At 46.5% G+C, this 14,801-nt stretch overlaps 1 protein-coding gene across 1 annotated transcript in view; it reads right to left on the bottom strand.

Moving 5' to 3' along the window:
* Window positions 1-13,305, bottom strand: part of PPP1R14C (protein phosphatase 1 regulatory inhibitor subunit 14C) — a 58,977-nt gene extending 45,672 nt beyond the window's left edge. Inside the window, exon 1 of the mRNA XM_075708213.1 lies at window positions 13,027-13,305. Coding sequence (XP_075564328.1) covers window positions 13,027-13,305 — 279 coding nt within the window. The remainder of the gene's footprint in view (window positions 1-13,026) is intronic.
* Between the last annotated feature and the right edge of the window lie 1,496 nt (window positions 13,306-14,801).

Genomic DNA, 14,801 nt, shown 5'->3' with positions numbered 1-14,801 from the left:
ATTCCTACCTCTTCCTGATTCACAGTAGCAGGTCACTCTCCACCTCCAAATAACAGAAGCCCAGCTGACGGCTTCCCTGCAATTTACACGTAACTCTGCATCTGGGAAGAATGCAATAGCTTGATAACAGCTAAGCCCATACTGTGTTGTTCCACCACATGGAGGGCAACAGTGAACCAGAGAAGCTGAAGAGACAGCTTCTTATCTAAGAAAAGAAGTGCTTGCGAGAACAAGTTGCACTACATGGAAGCAAAGTTTGAGTGGGCTCTGAGCTCCACAGCTAGACAACACAGGATGAACATGCAGGGCATTTTCTACAGTTATAGATTACCACACCTCATCCTAGCATTTCCACGGAAAGTACATGCCATGCTTGGAACTGACTTTCTAGACTCTGGAAAGATCCGTTTCCCTTTCAGAAATGAATAAAACTTATACAGCTCTAGCTTAAGATTCATAAGTGCCAACCTAGCACTTCAGAGGAGTCCTGAGATTCATCAGTTTTCTCCTTCTCTCACACCATGGTGGTGCCACATTCTCCTAGCACGACCCCTGATGACTAGGACCATTCCATGCCCAGTCAAATTTGACAGATTGACTGTTTTCTTTTAAGAATGGAGGTGAAAAAGACCCAAGGAATACACTTTAAGAAAGCATTTCTACCAAACAGGATCAACACCAGGTTCTCTGCACCCTGGGAATTTAGGCTAAACAGCAGTGCAATTAACTAGGTTCACCTCTTGGGGCACTTCAAGGATTAATTACTCTATCAGAGCACTTGAAAGAACACAAGGAAAGAGCACATGAGATAATGAGGCCTCTAAACAGCTCTCCTCACCTCAGCTTCAGCAGCCCTATAAATATAATCTCTTAGTCTCCAGTATTGATTTTCTCTGTGCTCAGAAGCTGTGCGTAAATTGACTTCTGCAATAAGAGTCATGCAGTGTGGGTACATCAAGTGTCTGACACACTCATGGTCTTCTCACTGCATTTTTGTCTTACCAGGCAATTAAAGCGTTATTGATTGGAATAACAGTTTTCAAATGCCAATATTTCTTTAGTCAGAAGTATTAGGTCCTGTCAGATTTGACATGGAAGACAAGAAGTCTGCCTTCGGCGGGGGGGTGGGCCAGGAGGAAATGTTTTATTCAGTGGTACCAAAACAAGCGCTCTCGCATCTTGCAGAATCTAGGAACAACTTAATCTTCTTGTTGAAGAAATTTAGTAAGAGATCTGGAGAGCTTCTCATGGTTTGTAGCAAGTCATTCCTTCAAGTGGTGCCTGACCATAGCAGTGTGCTCTACACAGTGATGACTGCTAGACCCCTCCCTCCCCCAAGATGCTAATCTTGAGCAGCAGGCAGGCTAGGGACTGGCAGTCAATGCATTTTGGCTCTAGTCCATTGGTGTCAAGAAATATCAGCAGGAGTTCTAACATGCTTTAAAGCAGACACTCCTCTTCCCCAGGGGCCAGAGACACCACCTCACTCCCCAGGCAAGTCCACAGACTGCGAAAGATAGAAGAGTGCCTGAGGGACCTTTAATTCACCAAACAGCTCCAGATCTAGGAAGTGGGATAATCTGCTGTGACTATCCCACCGAGAACGATGAACCCTGGGAGAAGGATGCTAAAGACTGTATGGGACCCCTGGTTTATTCCAGTGCTTCTTCTCACTGTCAGATTACCAAAAATGTATTTTGGCACACAGTCCTGCCTCCTTCCGCTTGCTACATCCAATGCACTGCAAACTACTAACTCAGAGCAAGAGCTAACAATTCTAGTATCAAATGTAGTTATTACATATTTTAAGGTGAAATGTGGTATAAACTCAAAAAAAAAAAATAACAGGAAAAATTGTTCAGAGACCTACTGAAAAAGAAGACAACGGGGAGATGTTGTTTAGGTGTTTGCTTTTACAGAAGTCCTGGAAGCCTCCGTTGTAGGCAATCTGAGACAAGACAGCCTCCACATTATGAAGTGAAGGATTGATATCTTGCTTCCTTGTATAAATGCATTCTTTGGTTATCAGAATTACTTCAAGACACTAAGGCAGATCTTCTGTGTAAGAGTTTGGTCTTGATAAACAAATAGCAGCTGGATACCTACGAGCAAGTCAATTAAATCTTTAGCTAAGCAGACTAGTAAACTAGTACTACAGTGACAGCTGAAGTAAGAACTGAGATGTTTCTGGCTGCCAGTGAGCTAGTTCCCACCAGCACTCCTCCCCACATTAGTTTCGGCATTCAGAGAGGATTCAATTTCAATATGAAGAGGAGGAATTCAACCATAATCCAAGTTTAGGGAGTTTTGTTAACTTTCTTAGAAAGAAGACCAAGCAGTTTTGCCTCAGTGCACCTGAGACAGGAATACAGAATTAGACAGTAACCCTAAAAATGGCATAATTACTACCAGCATAACAAAAAGACCCAAGAATTTATTCTAGAATATCTGGACTTCTTTTCTGACAAAAAGTGCAATGTGTGTTTCAGGTATTATCTTTTAAAATGTAAGGCAACCAATTGTAAAACCTCAAGGCATTCTTTGTGTTTAAAGTAAATGTGTCAAAATGTTATATATCAGTCACCTAAAGTAGAACAAATCATTCGTACCACACTAGAGTTAATTTAGATATCTGCTTCAAAGAAGTTATCATTCAAGTGCTAAAATAAGTTAGGATCTTGAGCAGCTAACATCATATATTTTCCAAGTACTGCTAAATTAATTCCATGAAATATTAGTGAGCACATTTCTCCCAGAGTCTGCAGACATCTACTCAAAAGACAGATTTTGTAATAAGGTAGTAAGTGACCTACAGCAGAATCACTGTCTTGATACTTCTGCCCTTCTACTGTGGTCATCACTTGAGCCCGATGATGCCCAGAGTAAGGACAGAGGGTAAAGTGCATTTATGATCTATTTAAACTTCACCCCAGAGTGAAAGTCCAGGCAAGCCCATTCCAAGCAAGCAGTGGTCTTCTGTCTAAGTCTTTCTGTATTTTATGAAGGGGGTCAGAAAGACCCTAGTGTCTAAAAGGTTTAAAAGGTATATTTAAATCTATGAAATAATGTGGAAAGAAACATCATATAACTGAGTTACTCCATTGAAAAATTATATCAAATGCAAGGAGCTTATCTGCAAATGAGAAAACAGACCCTGTGACCCAGGAGATCCTTCCCAATTCTGTGTTCTGGAAAGTAATCCTATTAAAGACAGTCTGATAAGAGGATTTTCATTAGGCATTGATTTTGCCATCATTTGCATTTATGAAGTCCAACACACAGGACAGAAGCCTGTGATCCCCTTGTTGGCACCACACTCAGAATGGTGAACTCTTCTCAGTCACCACTGGAAATGTCACCTGTAGCCTAGCACCACTGCACAAGCTAGCCATTTACTTACTTACCAGTAGGCCACGTTAAATTAATGCTATCATTTGCACTAGCTTTGCTCCACATGCAGAACAGTATTACATTGAGTTAATTAAGCTACCAGCATTCTAATAATTAAAGACCTATAGTACACGTTATGATTTTTCTCTAGGTTTAGATCCACTAGATCTGTGCTACTGATAAATATCATGTGGACTGAAAAGATACAAGATGCCTTCTGGGGTTGTGATCTGTGTGTTCCCCAAAAAGAGTTTAAGATACCGTGTTGAACTGGTTCCTAGAAGAGATATCATGCTCCCTAGGGGGGGAAAAAGAAAAAAAAGGTAACAGTTCTGCTATTCAAATGTGATCCTCAGAATTAAATACTTATCACTTCAAAGAAGATTTGATTTGTTTCAGTGTGCACCTCTGCCCAAATGATACCTTGTTCCAAGAAGATCTTTAACAGGCTAAATTTATTCTACCTTTGAAATACAGCCATACTGCTGTGGTATGGACTGCATACAATTAAGATTTTATCCCACCCTTCTCCAACATTAATAGCTTCTAGAAATCTTGACTTCCATTAAGTCCATGTGTCACACGAGGGGACAGCAAAAGAAACTGCCAATGTTTTAGGACAGGCAGCCAAAAGTTGCAGTGACACAGATGGATGGCCACATCTAACCTACTCAATTTGTGCTGTCAAATAGAAGTTTCTGGAGTTAGATGGAGGGAAGGGAAATAAAAAGGAAAGGGAAAAATGAGAACGTAGCTTTCTTATACTGCAGGCAAGATACAAGGCTGCTCGAAGAATGGACCGATATTACTGCTGCTGCTTTATCACCTGTGGTGACAAGAGACAAAGTGACCATAATTCAGACTGCATCAGGTTAGAGACAGGATAGCATACTTTTTTCATCAGCACCTCCTGTACTCTCAGAGAGCTGCTTCACACACACGTACAGTAGAATGCACTATGGAATTGTTCAGGTGGTTTTGGTTGGATCTGGGCCCAGTACAGTGCCTTTTAAGTGGCTGGACATAAGCTACTCCAAAGGGAGAGCTATTACAAATGCAAACAAGAGTTCAGCCAGCCTTTGTACGGCATGGGTCAACAGAGAATTAATTTAGACTTGTGACAACCCTAAACTATCACACTACTTGTGAAATGAAGTCTTACTTCAAGTAGAACATCCTTTTATTTAGATACCACACCTATTTAGAAACATTCCCTATGACTTTTAAGAGGAGGCAGATGTGCCACGAAATACATATTTTCCTCATTTAAACAGGTTTCAGGCACTTGCTTCCATAGCACAGTTTAGATCAGCTAATGCAAAGCTATGAGAATAATGGAAGAGACCCCACTCTGACTTACCCTGTCAGGATACAGGGGTACAAGGGACTGACAGTGCACAAGTCAGACCAGTGTCTTCAATGAAGCACAACATAACCAGCTCTCAGCTATCTGTGAATATATATCCATGTTGTAGTTTAATTGTGCTACAAGTACAGACATATCCAAGCCAGTCTCAAGTCCAAAAGCAATGTAGATGTGTGTGATGAACTTGAGTGGGAGAAAGGGGCAGATTAATGATCGATTCCTCCTCTTCCCTCTTCAGCTGTATGTTCACTGCATGATTTGCAGCATAGTTTACAATTACTTTTTTTAAATCGATGTTTTTTCCCCTTGTATCCGTGTTCTCTCTTCCACCCCCTCCCCACCCCTGTTACCCTGGATAATCAAGCACTGACTCTATGTAAAGCAGTTTGCCTAAAGGCAGAAGAGCCTTTGTAGCCACAACGGTTGAAAGCTACTGTTTGCAAGTACAATTACAAAAATTTAAGTGATGTAAGCAATCAATTATTTCTTTGCCTTGTTATAAAACAGCCACACCTACCGCTTCAGCAAAGAGACCAGTTGAATCTTGAATGGAGAGGGAAAGGACGAAAGATTTGCTATGGAATAGCTGACGGAAGATGAAGATTTATGTTGTGAAGTTGTTAAATTAGAAGTCAAGAATATTGCTGCTATGTAAGACAGCATGACCAGTCCAGAAATAACATCCAGACCATACAAAGCTCAAATAATAGAAAAGTAATTTTCTTCAACTCCTTTGAGATGTATTGCAAATTTTGCATGTAAAAAGGAGGAAAGTAACTGAATGGTGGTACATTTCCTACTAGATTAGGGTCTTTAGAACCTAATATCGGAGTTTAAGCAGCACATTTAGAGACAAAAGGCTCTGGCCTCACCTCCATCAGGTGCTTGGCACCTTCAAGGTACTTAAGCCCACTCCTCTGAAAGCAGCAGCATGCATTTTATGGACCATTTTGGGCTTCCTATTTTCTACTCTTGGGACTCAAATGCCTTTCTTTGGTTGCTACATGGTATAAGAAGCCTTTGTTACACCAGTGCTGCCTGTGTCCTTTGTAGGTCTCTGATGACAGCAACCCTTCAACTGACACGGGTATGTTGAGCAGCAACCCTACCGTCAAGAGAGTGCTCCAAACTTCATGCCATACAACATGGAGATCTGACATCAGTAATAGTTGTCCAAAAGAAATAACCCAAATACATTTCTAAGCAATTTGATGGACCTCCAAGTACTTTACTCCAATCCATCTAGACTGTAATAGTCCATTTGCTGAAGAAAGAAATCCTTTATTACGCTTCCTACTGACTTGCATTCTTCTAAGGAGCAACACTCTCTCTAACTCTCAGACCTCTCTCAGTCTCTTCCCATTTTTGATCCATTTAGAAAGGAGTCCACACACAATGACCATTTGTGAGATCTTGGTCCAAGTTAGAGGAAGTCTATTCAAAGAGTCAGACGGTCAGCAAAAGTTGGTTTCTGTAGTATTTTATTCAGTGGATTTCCTTACCAAACACCTTTCTGAGAAGTGAGTAATGAATTTCAAACATTACCTCACCATAGCCTGAGGAATAAGTAGTACCTGATCATACCATCAGGTCCACATCACTACATGGCAGCCTTAGCAGCATGCTGACCAGGCTGTTTGGCAAGGACGGGATGTTTGGAGGGAGGCAGGGGAGAAGTGTTTGGCCCTGAAGTCCTTGCACCGTTTTACTCTGCATTCTTCCAAACCCAGAGCAAAACAGATCCCTGCTAACCATGCCAACTGCCTCAGACACACAGGATCTGACCCATGAGAGAGTGGGCTGGAGAAGGTGGTCTATACTGGGCAGAAGGTCAGTGCCCCATATAAATACAGTTCCAAACAGTAGGGAGAGAAACAGCTGCGACCAAGCCCATCAAGTCGTAAGACATGCCTGTTTGGATGCAAATGCACAGAGGAACTGATACCCTGTACAGCATCTAGTTATTCAGCATACGTAGCGCTGCTCTTGGTAGACCATCAATACCCATCAGTCTGCAACAGCATTCAGTACTGAAAAAATATTTTGGAAATCTAGTCAAGGCACCTAATTTGTTCAGAGCTTCCCCACAACCCTCAGTCCACCTTTTACACTTTGCCACTAGCTTTACCACTACAGCCAACGCAGTTTTGTGGCAAGAGAGCAAAGGGAGGGATAGGAAGTTTTTACTTTTGTGACCTAGCTCTCCAGCCTAGATAAGGGCCTTCCTCTTGTCTCCTGTCTAGCACCAACCAGTTCAAACTGAAGTGTGTACAGACCAACAGACTCTCTGATGCTCTGTTAGGGACAAGCTGTCACTGTTAGCTTATCCCAGCAGCTTCAGGAAGACAGCCGAAGAGGGTGTTCTCCAACACTGCAGTCACTGAGCACCCAGGGGAAAGGAGCTCAATCCACACAGGACCAAGTTAAATTGCTCCCTTCCCTCCTATACCGCACCAATACATTTTTTTTTTTTAACTAATTGCCACAGATTATCCATTTTGGAGCTTCATGCCATTCTTGTCATTGCAGTACCTGTATCAGGAGGTGAAAGAGAATCCTACATATGACAATTGTCAATCTGGCATGGCATTGTACTCTTAAAGGAGATGCTTGAGGGGCTTCTATGAACAGCTCTTTCAGTTATATTTTCTTGCACGTTGAATTTTTAAACAGAATTCCAGGGTATTTTGCCCTGGAATGGAAAAGGGGTAAGCTTGGACATAATTCCCTGTTACTTCCAGACCAACATCATATCCTTTGCCAAGCACCGATTTCCATACATGATTAGACATACTCTAATGAAATAGTTGATTATCCAACTAAGCTCATCAATATCTCATGTTAGAAGGTAAATCTTATATTCAACTTCTAGAGTGCAAAATCTAAGGGCTTATTTGATTTGTACATGCATGTCTCTCCATTAAAAAATACTCAGCAACAAACCCATAGTACAAGCAAAATCTTTTTTCATTGTTTACTAATGCTGTGCAAAATCTGTGTGCCCTCAATGCGCTCATTCCATCAGCATTTTACCATTTATAGCAAATGCTATAATTGTGGGTAGACAGGACCCCTGAGCACAGCAATTCACCTGCAAAGTTGAATGGTTTCTGGGGACAAATCTAGTGGCCTTTTTTTTTTCCTTTTCATATATAAATTTGTACAAGTTTGTAAGGTGCACACAACATAGATCATACCTCTGGAAAACTAGACTGTCATCACTTTCATGCTGAACTACAAGTTGCAAACCATTAGGGAATGAATAGTGATGATGCAAGTTGTTCTGTGCAGCATTATTTAGCAATTCTTAACCAATAATGGACTTAGCCCAAAACATGAAGCATCTGTGGAGAAACTATTTTTAGAATCAAGATACCTAGTAAAGGTCAATACTGAAGTCAGTTCAAGTCCTGCAATTAAGGCACTGCATTTTCAATATACTAACCTGTGACCACAACTTCAGTTTCAGCGTTCATAGAACAAACAGGTTATAAAACTACTTTTTTTTTTTTTTTTTTTTTCTTTTAAAAGAAGCAGCTCCAGGAGCAAACAGCCAGACTGACACTCACCTGAAGCACTTGACTTGAGTGTGTTAGCCTGACAGGTTCTGGTGCCAAACAAATCCTGCTCAAGAGTCTCCGGTCCTACTAAAGTTTTCTACCTTGGTAACCCCTTTACCGTTCAGACTGTTTTTTATCCCTAAAGTCTGCATTATGTGGAAGTAACCTTTCTAAAGCTGATCTTTGTATCATGGATCTGTGGTCAGCATTAAAAATAGTCTCAAAGAGCTCCTTCTAAACCACCTCCCCCCAACTCCATTACCCTGCTTGACATCCAATTTTTAAAAACCAGAACTGTACCACTAAAGACAACATCTACTAGAGAAAGAACACAAACAAACCTGTCTCCTTATTTCCCAACCTCATCTCCTAAACTTTGTCACCAAGCCAAGACAGGCTTATAGCTGACTTAACTTGCAAGTACTTGAGAGACTATGAATACATGTTAGCTTCGAATAAAGGCAGTCTTTCTGCAAGTATCCACTTACTGATAAATCTCAGCGTAATTTAATAGAAAACATTATTTAAATGGAAAACGGTGAGCAGGCACTCCATTTATGCAGTACCACAAAGAGACACCCAGGTCTTCCTGCACACTTTCAGTGCACTGCACTGCAAGCGCCCTCCACTTATTTCTGCTCTTCCCAGGAATGAAGTGCATTGCTCCTTAGAAACAGAGCTCTGAAGCAGAACAGCAATGAAACACTGCCACTGGTTAGCTCTTCCAGAATTAGCAGTTCGATGGCTATTTCTGATATTCTGGGTGATTTCAGATTATTTCAGAACTTAAGTGTCACTGCATCAGGAAGTTATGGTAGATCTGCCACAGAAGTTAAAGCGAGCAGTCCCCACCCCCCCCAAACCTGCCTTCAGACAGGGTTATTAACTGTCTGCATAGGTGATTACGTTCCAGCTTGAGCTACATCTGTAAGCCTAAAAGTAATTCAAGCAGATTCAAGCAAGGCATCTTGCATTAAATTGCTATTGTCTTTAATCACTACACTCATCATGCATCTTCAACTTTATTCTGATAGCATATTAATTGCTTGACCTTTTCACTACTGTCATCCATGCTGATGCTGGTTCATGCATAAGAGCAAAGAGCAGAAGACGACTTAAACATTTTGCCCTCAACCTTCAAAGCTAAAAACATTTTCATCTGTTGTGTCAAACCATTTTTTCCCCTAAAAGTCACCTTAGAAACCGAATAATCAAAAAAGCTATTTTTATGCAGCCATATATGGTCCCCATCTTAATGGGGAGCCCTCCTTCTAAAGCAGACCTCCTTCTATTTCAGTTGGAGGTGGCAACCACAATAAGGAAAAGAATGAAATTTTTTTTTTCCTCCAGCAAGCCAGTTATTTGAATACTGCGAAGAGCAGCAATAATTCCTCTGGACCTTGGTATGGTCCCATGTATCACATCCTTTCTTACATACAGAAAAACTACTCCTGTACATCAAAAGCACATGGCCCAAACAGGCCTGGTGTTTTTGAACAACAAGAGTCAAACCAGAGGCAACAGATCCAGTAGGCCAGCTACTAACTACATTATCAGCTCATGCAGACACAAAATCATCAGTTCATGCAAACAGTTGTAAGTACTTCTGACCTCAGAAAAATCCTTGCAGCCTACGGGCTATGTGGCCTAACAGATAATGAAGTTGGAGAAGCAAGTCACACCAAGATGAAGAGTAACAACTGCTTATTTTTAACCAGAGTTCCCATTAAAACCAGAGTTCCTCAGGTTTAAGACCATCTAAAGAACCTGAAGTTGCACAAATCCATGGGACCTGATGAGATGCATCCATGGGTCCTAAGGGAACTGGCAGATGAAGTTTCTAAGCCACTATCCATCATAGTTGACAAGCCATGGCAGTCCAGTGCAGCTCCCACTGACTGGAAAGGGGGAAACATAACCCCCATTTTTAAAAAGGTTAAAAAGGAAGACGCAGGGAACTACAGGCCAGCCAGTTTCACTGCTGTGCCCAGGAAGATCATGGAGCAGATCCTCCTGGAAACTATGCTAAGTCACATGGAAAATGAGGTGATTGGTGGCAGCCAGCATGGCTTCACTAAGGGCAAATCGTGCCTGACAAATTTGGTGGCCTTCTACGACAGGGTTACAGCATTGGTGGATGAGGGAAGAGCAACTGATGTCATTTAGCTGGACTTGTGCAAAGCATTTGACACTGTCCTGCACAACATCCTTGCCTCTAAATCGGAGAGACATGGGTTTAATGGATGGACCACTTGGTGCATAAGGAATTGGCTGGATGGTCACACTCAAAGAGTTGCAGTCAACGGCTCTATGTCCAAGTGGAGACCAGTGACAAGTGGTGTTCCTCAGGGGTTAGTATTGGGACTGGCACCGTTTAACATCTTTGTCAGCAACATGGACAGTGGGATTGAGTGCACCCTCAGCAAGTTTGCTGATGACACCAAGCTGTGTGGTGCAGCCAGTATGCTGGAGGAAAGGGATGCCATCCAGAGGGACCTTGACAGCTTGAGATATGGGCCCCTGCAAACATCATGAAGTTCAACAAGGCCAAGTGCAAGGTCCTGCATGTGGGTTGGGGTAATCCCAAGCACAAATACAGGCTGGGCAGAGAATGGATTGAGAGCAGGCCTGAGGAGAAGGACTTGGGGGTGTTGGTTGACAAGAAGCTCAACATGATCCGGCAATGTGCACTTGCAGCCCAGAAGGCCAACCGTATCCTGAGCCGCATCAAAAGCAGCGTGGCCAGCAGGTTGAGGGAGGTGATTCTGCCCCTCTGCTCCACTCTCGTGAGACCCCACCTGGAGTACTGTGTCCAGCTCTGGGGCCCCCAACATAAGAAGGCCATGGACCTGTTGGAGCCAGTCCAGAGGAGGGCCGCAAAGATGATGAGAGGGCTGGAGCACCTCTCCTGCAAAGAGAGGCTGAGAGAGTTGGGGTTGTTCAGCCTGGAGAAGAGAAGGCTCTGGGGAGACCTTATAGCAGCCTTCCAGTACCTGAAGGGGGCCTGCAAGAAAGCTGGAGAGGGACTTTTTACAAGGACATGCAGTGATAAGACAAGGGGTAATGGCTTTAAACTGAAAGAGGGTGGATTTAGATTAGCTATAAGGAAGAAATTCTTCACTCTGAGGGTGGTTAGGCACTGGAACAGGTTGCCCAGAGAAGTTGTGGATACCCCATCCCTGGAAGCATTCAAGGCCAGGTTGGATGGGGCTTTGACCAACCTGGTCTAGTGGCAGGTGTCCCTGTCCATGGCAGGGGAGTTGGAACTAGATAATCTTTAAGGTTCATTCCAACCCAAACCATTCTGTGATTTGTATCTTTCCTTCCCTTAGTTCATGGATGTGAATAGTTAAGGAGGTTTAACTTGTCACATGCACATTTTTTACGAGGGCAAGTCCTTCCGACAAATTTGCTGATAAACTGGTTTTGAGATGCAAGGAAGTTTCTTTAAACATTTGTGTTATGTACGTGCTAGATATGCAGGCCTGGTTATTTTGGCCCTCACATCCACACCTCAGGGACTGCCAAGCTCGTGCCTTCCTAGCTCCAGAACACGTGGGAGCCCCAGGGTGGGATGCTGGCTCCAGAGACACTAGTTGCAAAATTCACATTTGGCTTCAACAAATCTTACTTCAGAAGTCTCTAATAGAAGTGAATTAGACTACTGATGGGAAAAGTATGCGCGAACCTCAGTTCAGACTTCACATTTTCATCCTTTATAACAGTAAATACTCGAGGTGGCAGGGAGGTAGGGTACCCTGGGGACTAGCAGGTCTACATTTCCAATGAAGCTCTGACAAAACGAAGTGCTGGTGCTTCCTTTACTTACAACATTGCCATCTCCATATGGAAGATAACAGTTACTATTCCTCTGAATAATCTTGAAAAATCCTCCTGTTTGCCTGTCCTCTACATTAGAAAATTCATTCTGGCAACACTCACTTTTTGCCCAGAGTAACAGAAGGACAGGTTTGATAGCTACAAATTAGATACAACCCCCCCAGTATTTTCTATTCTCATCCTGATGATCTTCTGACTGCTCACTGAAATTTCCTGCCTAGTCTCTACCCCGCTCCGGGAGACGGGGTAATACAAAACCACGGTCTAGCGGGGACCGTACCCGCACCGGAGCCCTTCCTCCGCAACAGCCGCCTCCGCACAGCCCCCTCCTCCTCCTCCTCCCTCCCCCCCCCCCCCCGCCCCCGCACACCGCGCTCCCCTCCGGCGAGGGGACCGGCACCCCCCAGCCCGGAGAAGGCGCCTCCGCGCCCCGGCCCGCCCTGCGCAGGGGGGCCGCAGGGACAGCGGCTCCCGCCCAAATGCCGCCCCGGGGCGCACCCCCGGGCCTGCCGCAGCCGCCGGGGCCCCCCGGGAGGAGAGGAGCCGCTCGGTAGCCGCCGCCTGCCCCCGAGGGCGGTCCCCTCCCGTTCACCTCGGGGGGGGGGGACGGGACGGGGACAGCCCTTCTGCGGGACGGCGGACACCTTCCCCCCTTCCCCGCGGGACAGGGGGCACCTTCGCCGCGGCGGCGGCAGGGAGGGGGGGCGGCGGGCCGGGAATGTCATTTGGAGGTGGCGGTGACAGCTCTCCCCTGCCCGCAAGCCGAAAGGCGGCTCGGGGCGGGAGGAGGATGCCGGGGGCGAGGGAGGCAGCGGCGGGCGGGGGGGCTGCGGCGGCCGCGCCGGGGACCCCGCCACCCCGGCCCCGCACCTCGCAGCCGTAGAGCTGCCCCAGCTGCTCCACGATCCACTCCTCCAGCACCAGCCGCTTCCGCAGCTCCTTCCGATCGTATTTCACCGTCACTTTCCCCTGCTGGTGGCGCCGCTGCTGGACCTGCACCGCCGCCGACACCGAGTCCTCCCGGGAGGAGCCGCCGGAGGAGCCGCCGCCGCTCCCGCCGCCGCCGCGGGGGGTCTGGAAGAAAACGCGGTTCCCGCCGCCGCCCCCCGCTGCCGCCGCCGCCTCGCTGCCCCCGGTCGCCACCGACATGCTCCGCTCCGCCGCGGCTCCCGCCGAGCCGAGCCGAAAGGCGCCCGCCGCTACCGCCGGGCCGCAGCAGCCGCCGCCTGCGCCTCCGCCCCGCTGCCCCGCACCTGCCGTTTAAAGCCTCTCATGGCAGCGCGGCGCAGCCGGCCCCGCCGCCGGGAGGGCTGGGCCCGAACAGCGGGGGGCGGGGACAGCCGAGGGGCGGCCCGGCACGGCTCCGCCGCCCGGCGCGGCTCCACCGCCCGCCACGGCCCCGCAGCGGAGCGGAGCGTCGAGCTGCCCGAGGGAGCGGCGGTGCCGGCGGCAGAGCCTGCGGGCCGCCCCGCTGTCAGCGCGGCGCCTGCTGCTGCTGCTGCTGCTGCTGCTGCTGCTGCTGCTGCTGCTCGCCGTCCGAGCCGGAGCGGCGTGTGCCCGCGGCTGGGCCCTGCCCGCGGGGCCCCGGCGCTCCCCGGGGACCGGGGCTGCTGGGTGCCTCATGGCTTTTGGGTTTTTTTTTTTTTTTTTTAAGGAAATGCGGTATTGCCCCGTCGTGCACGCGGCGTTTATCAATATTGTGTGTCTACAGCATTAAAACGCTGCGCGCCGTCGTTTTGGTCTCTCCCGGCGTGGTGTGTGTGCGTGTGTGAATGATTTCAGGGCAGTGAACCCAAACAGAAAGCAAATATTTCGAGCTATCGGCAGTTAGTGTAACAATTAGCCGTTTGGAGATGACGGGCTTTCTAAAAGGCACCGGTCAGCATTAGTCTTTTCAGCAGCTTTGTGTGTCTCGGGAGGCACGGAGTGGAATCACCAGCGGCCCCTCACACGCACCAAAATGTGCCTATGGCTGCAAGTAAGCGGCCAACGCGCTGGTTAGGGGCCCTGGCCCGTCCCCATTAGCAAAGCGGTTTGCCTGTGACAAGGGGCAGAAGCCACCCCCCTGTGCGTGCAGAGCTGGGACTGGAGGTGCCCGGTGTCCCAAAGCTCTGGTGGGGACTGTCCCCCGCACACGGTGACCTGGGGGAGGATGCCTTAATTCGGCAAGAGGCGGAGGGGAAGGGGGCATGGATTGCTGGCCATAATTACTTGGGCATATCTGCTTCCGTCAAATCCTTGCTGCTGTTCGGCATGGCCATGTGGCTGCGGTGGCATTTCAGCCTCTTCTGCTCTCCGCGTTTGACGCGCCACTGAGCAAGAAGCTAGCATGAGGCATTTGAGCCTCATCAAGCTACATAGGTAAAGCTCAGCTTGTGCCCCTAAAGATATCATAATCTAATATGATCAAGAGATAAAATCTTATTGTTGGTCTTAAATGCTATGATAGCTTTTAGATTTTCGTATAAAAAAGCACCAGTTCCTCAAAGCAAAACACATAAAGTTAAGCTGCTTATCTGTACGTAGGGACCACATGATTTTCAGAGATACTGAGCAACTGCAACTAGGCATCAGAGCAGATCACACTTGAAGCTTGGGCTGCGGGCAGAGCTTGAGAGTAAGTCGCATCCCACAAGTCTGAGTTT

This window comes from Pelecanus crispus, chromosome 3, assembly GCF_030463565.1.
Source record: "Pelecanus crispus isolate bPelCri1 chromosome 3, bPelCri1.pri, whole genome shotgun sequence".
NCBI classification, from domain to species: Eukaryota; Metazoa; Chordata; class Aves; order Pelecaniformes; family Pelecanidae; genus Pelecanus; species Pelecanus crispus.
This window is presented reverse-complemented; position numbering and strand designations above follow the sequence as displayed.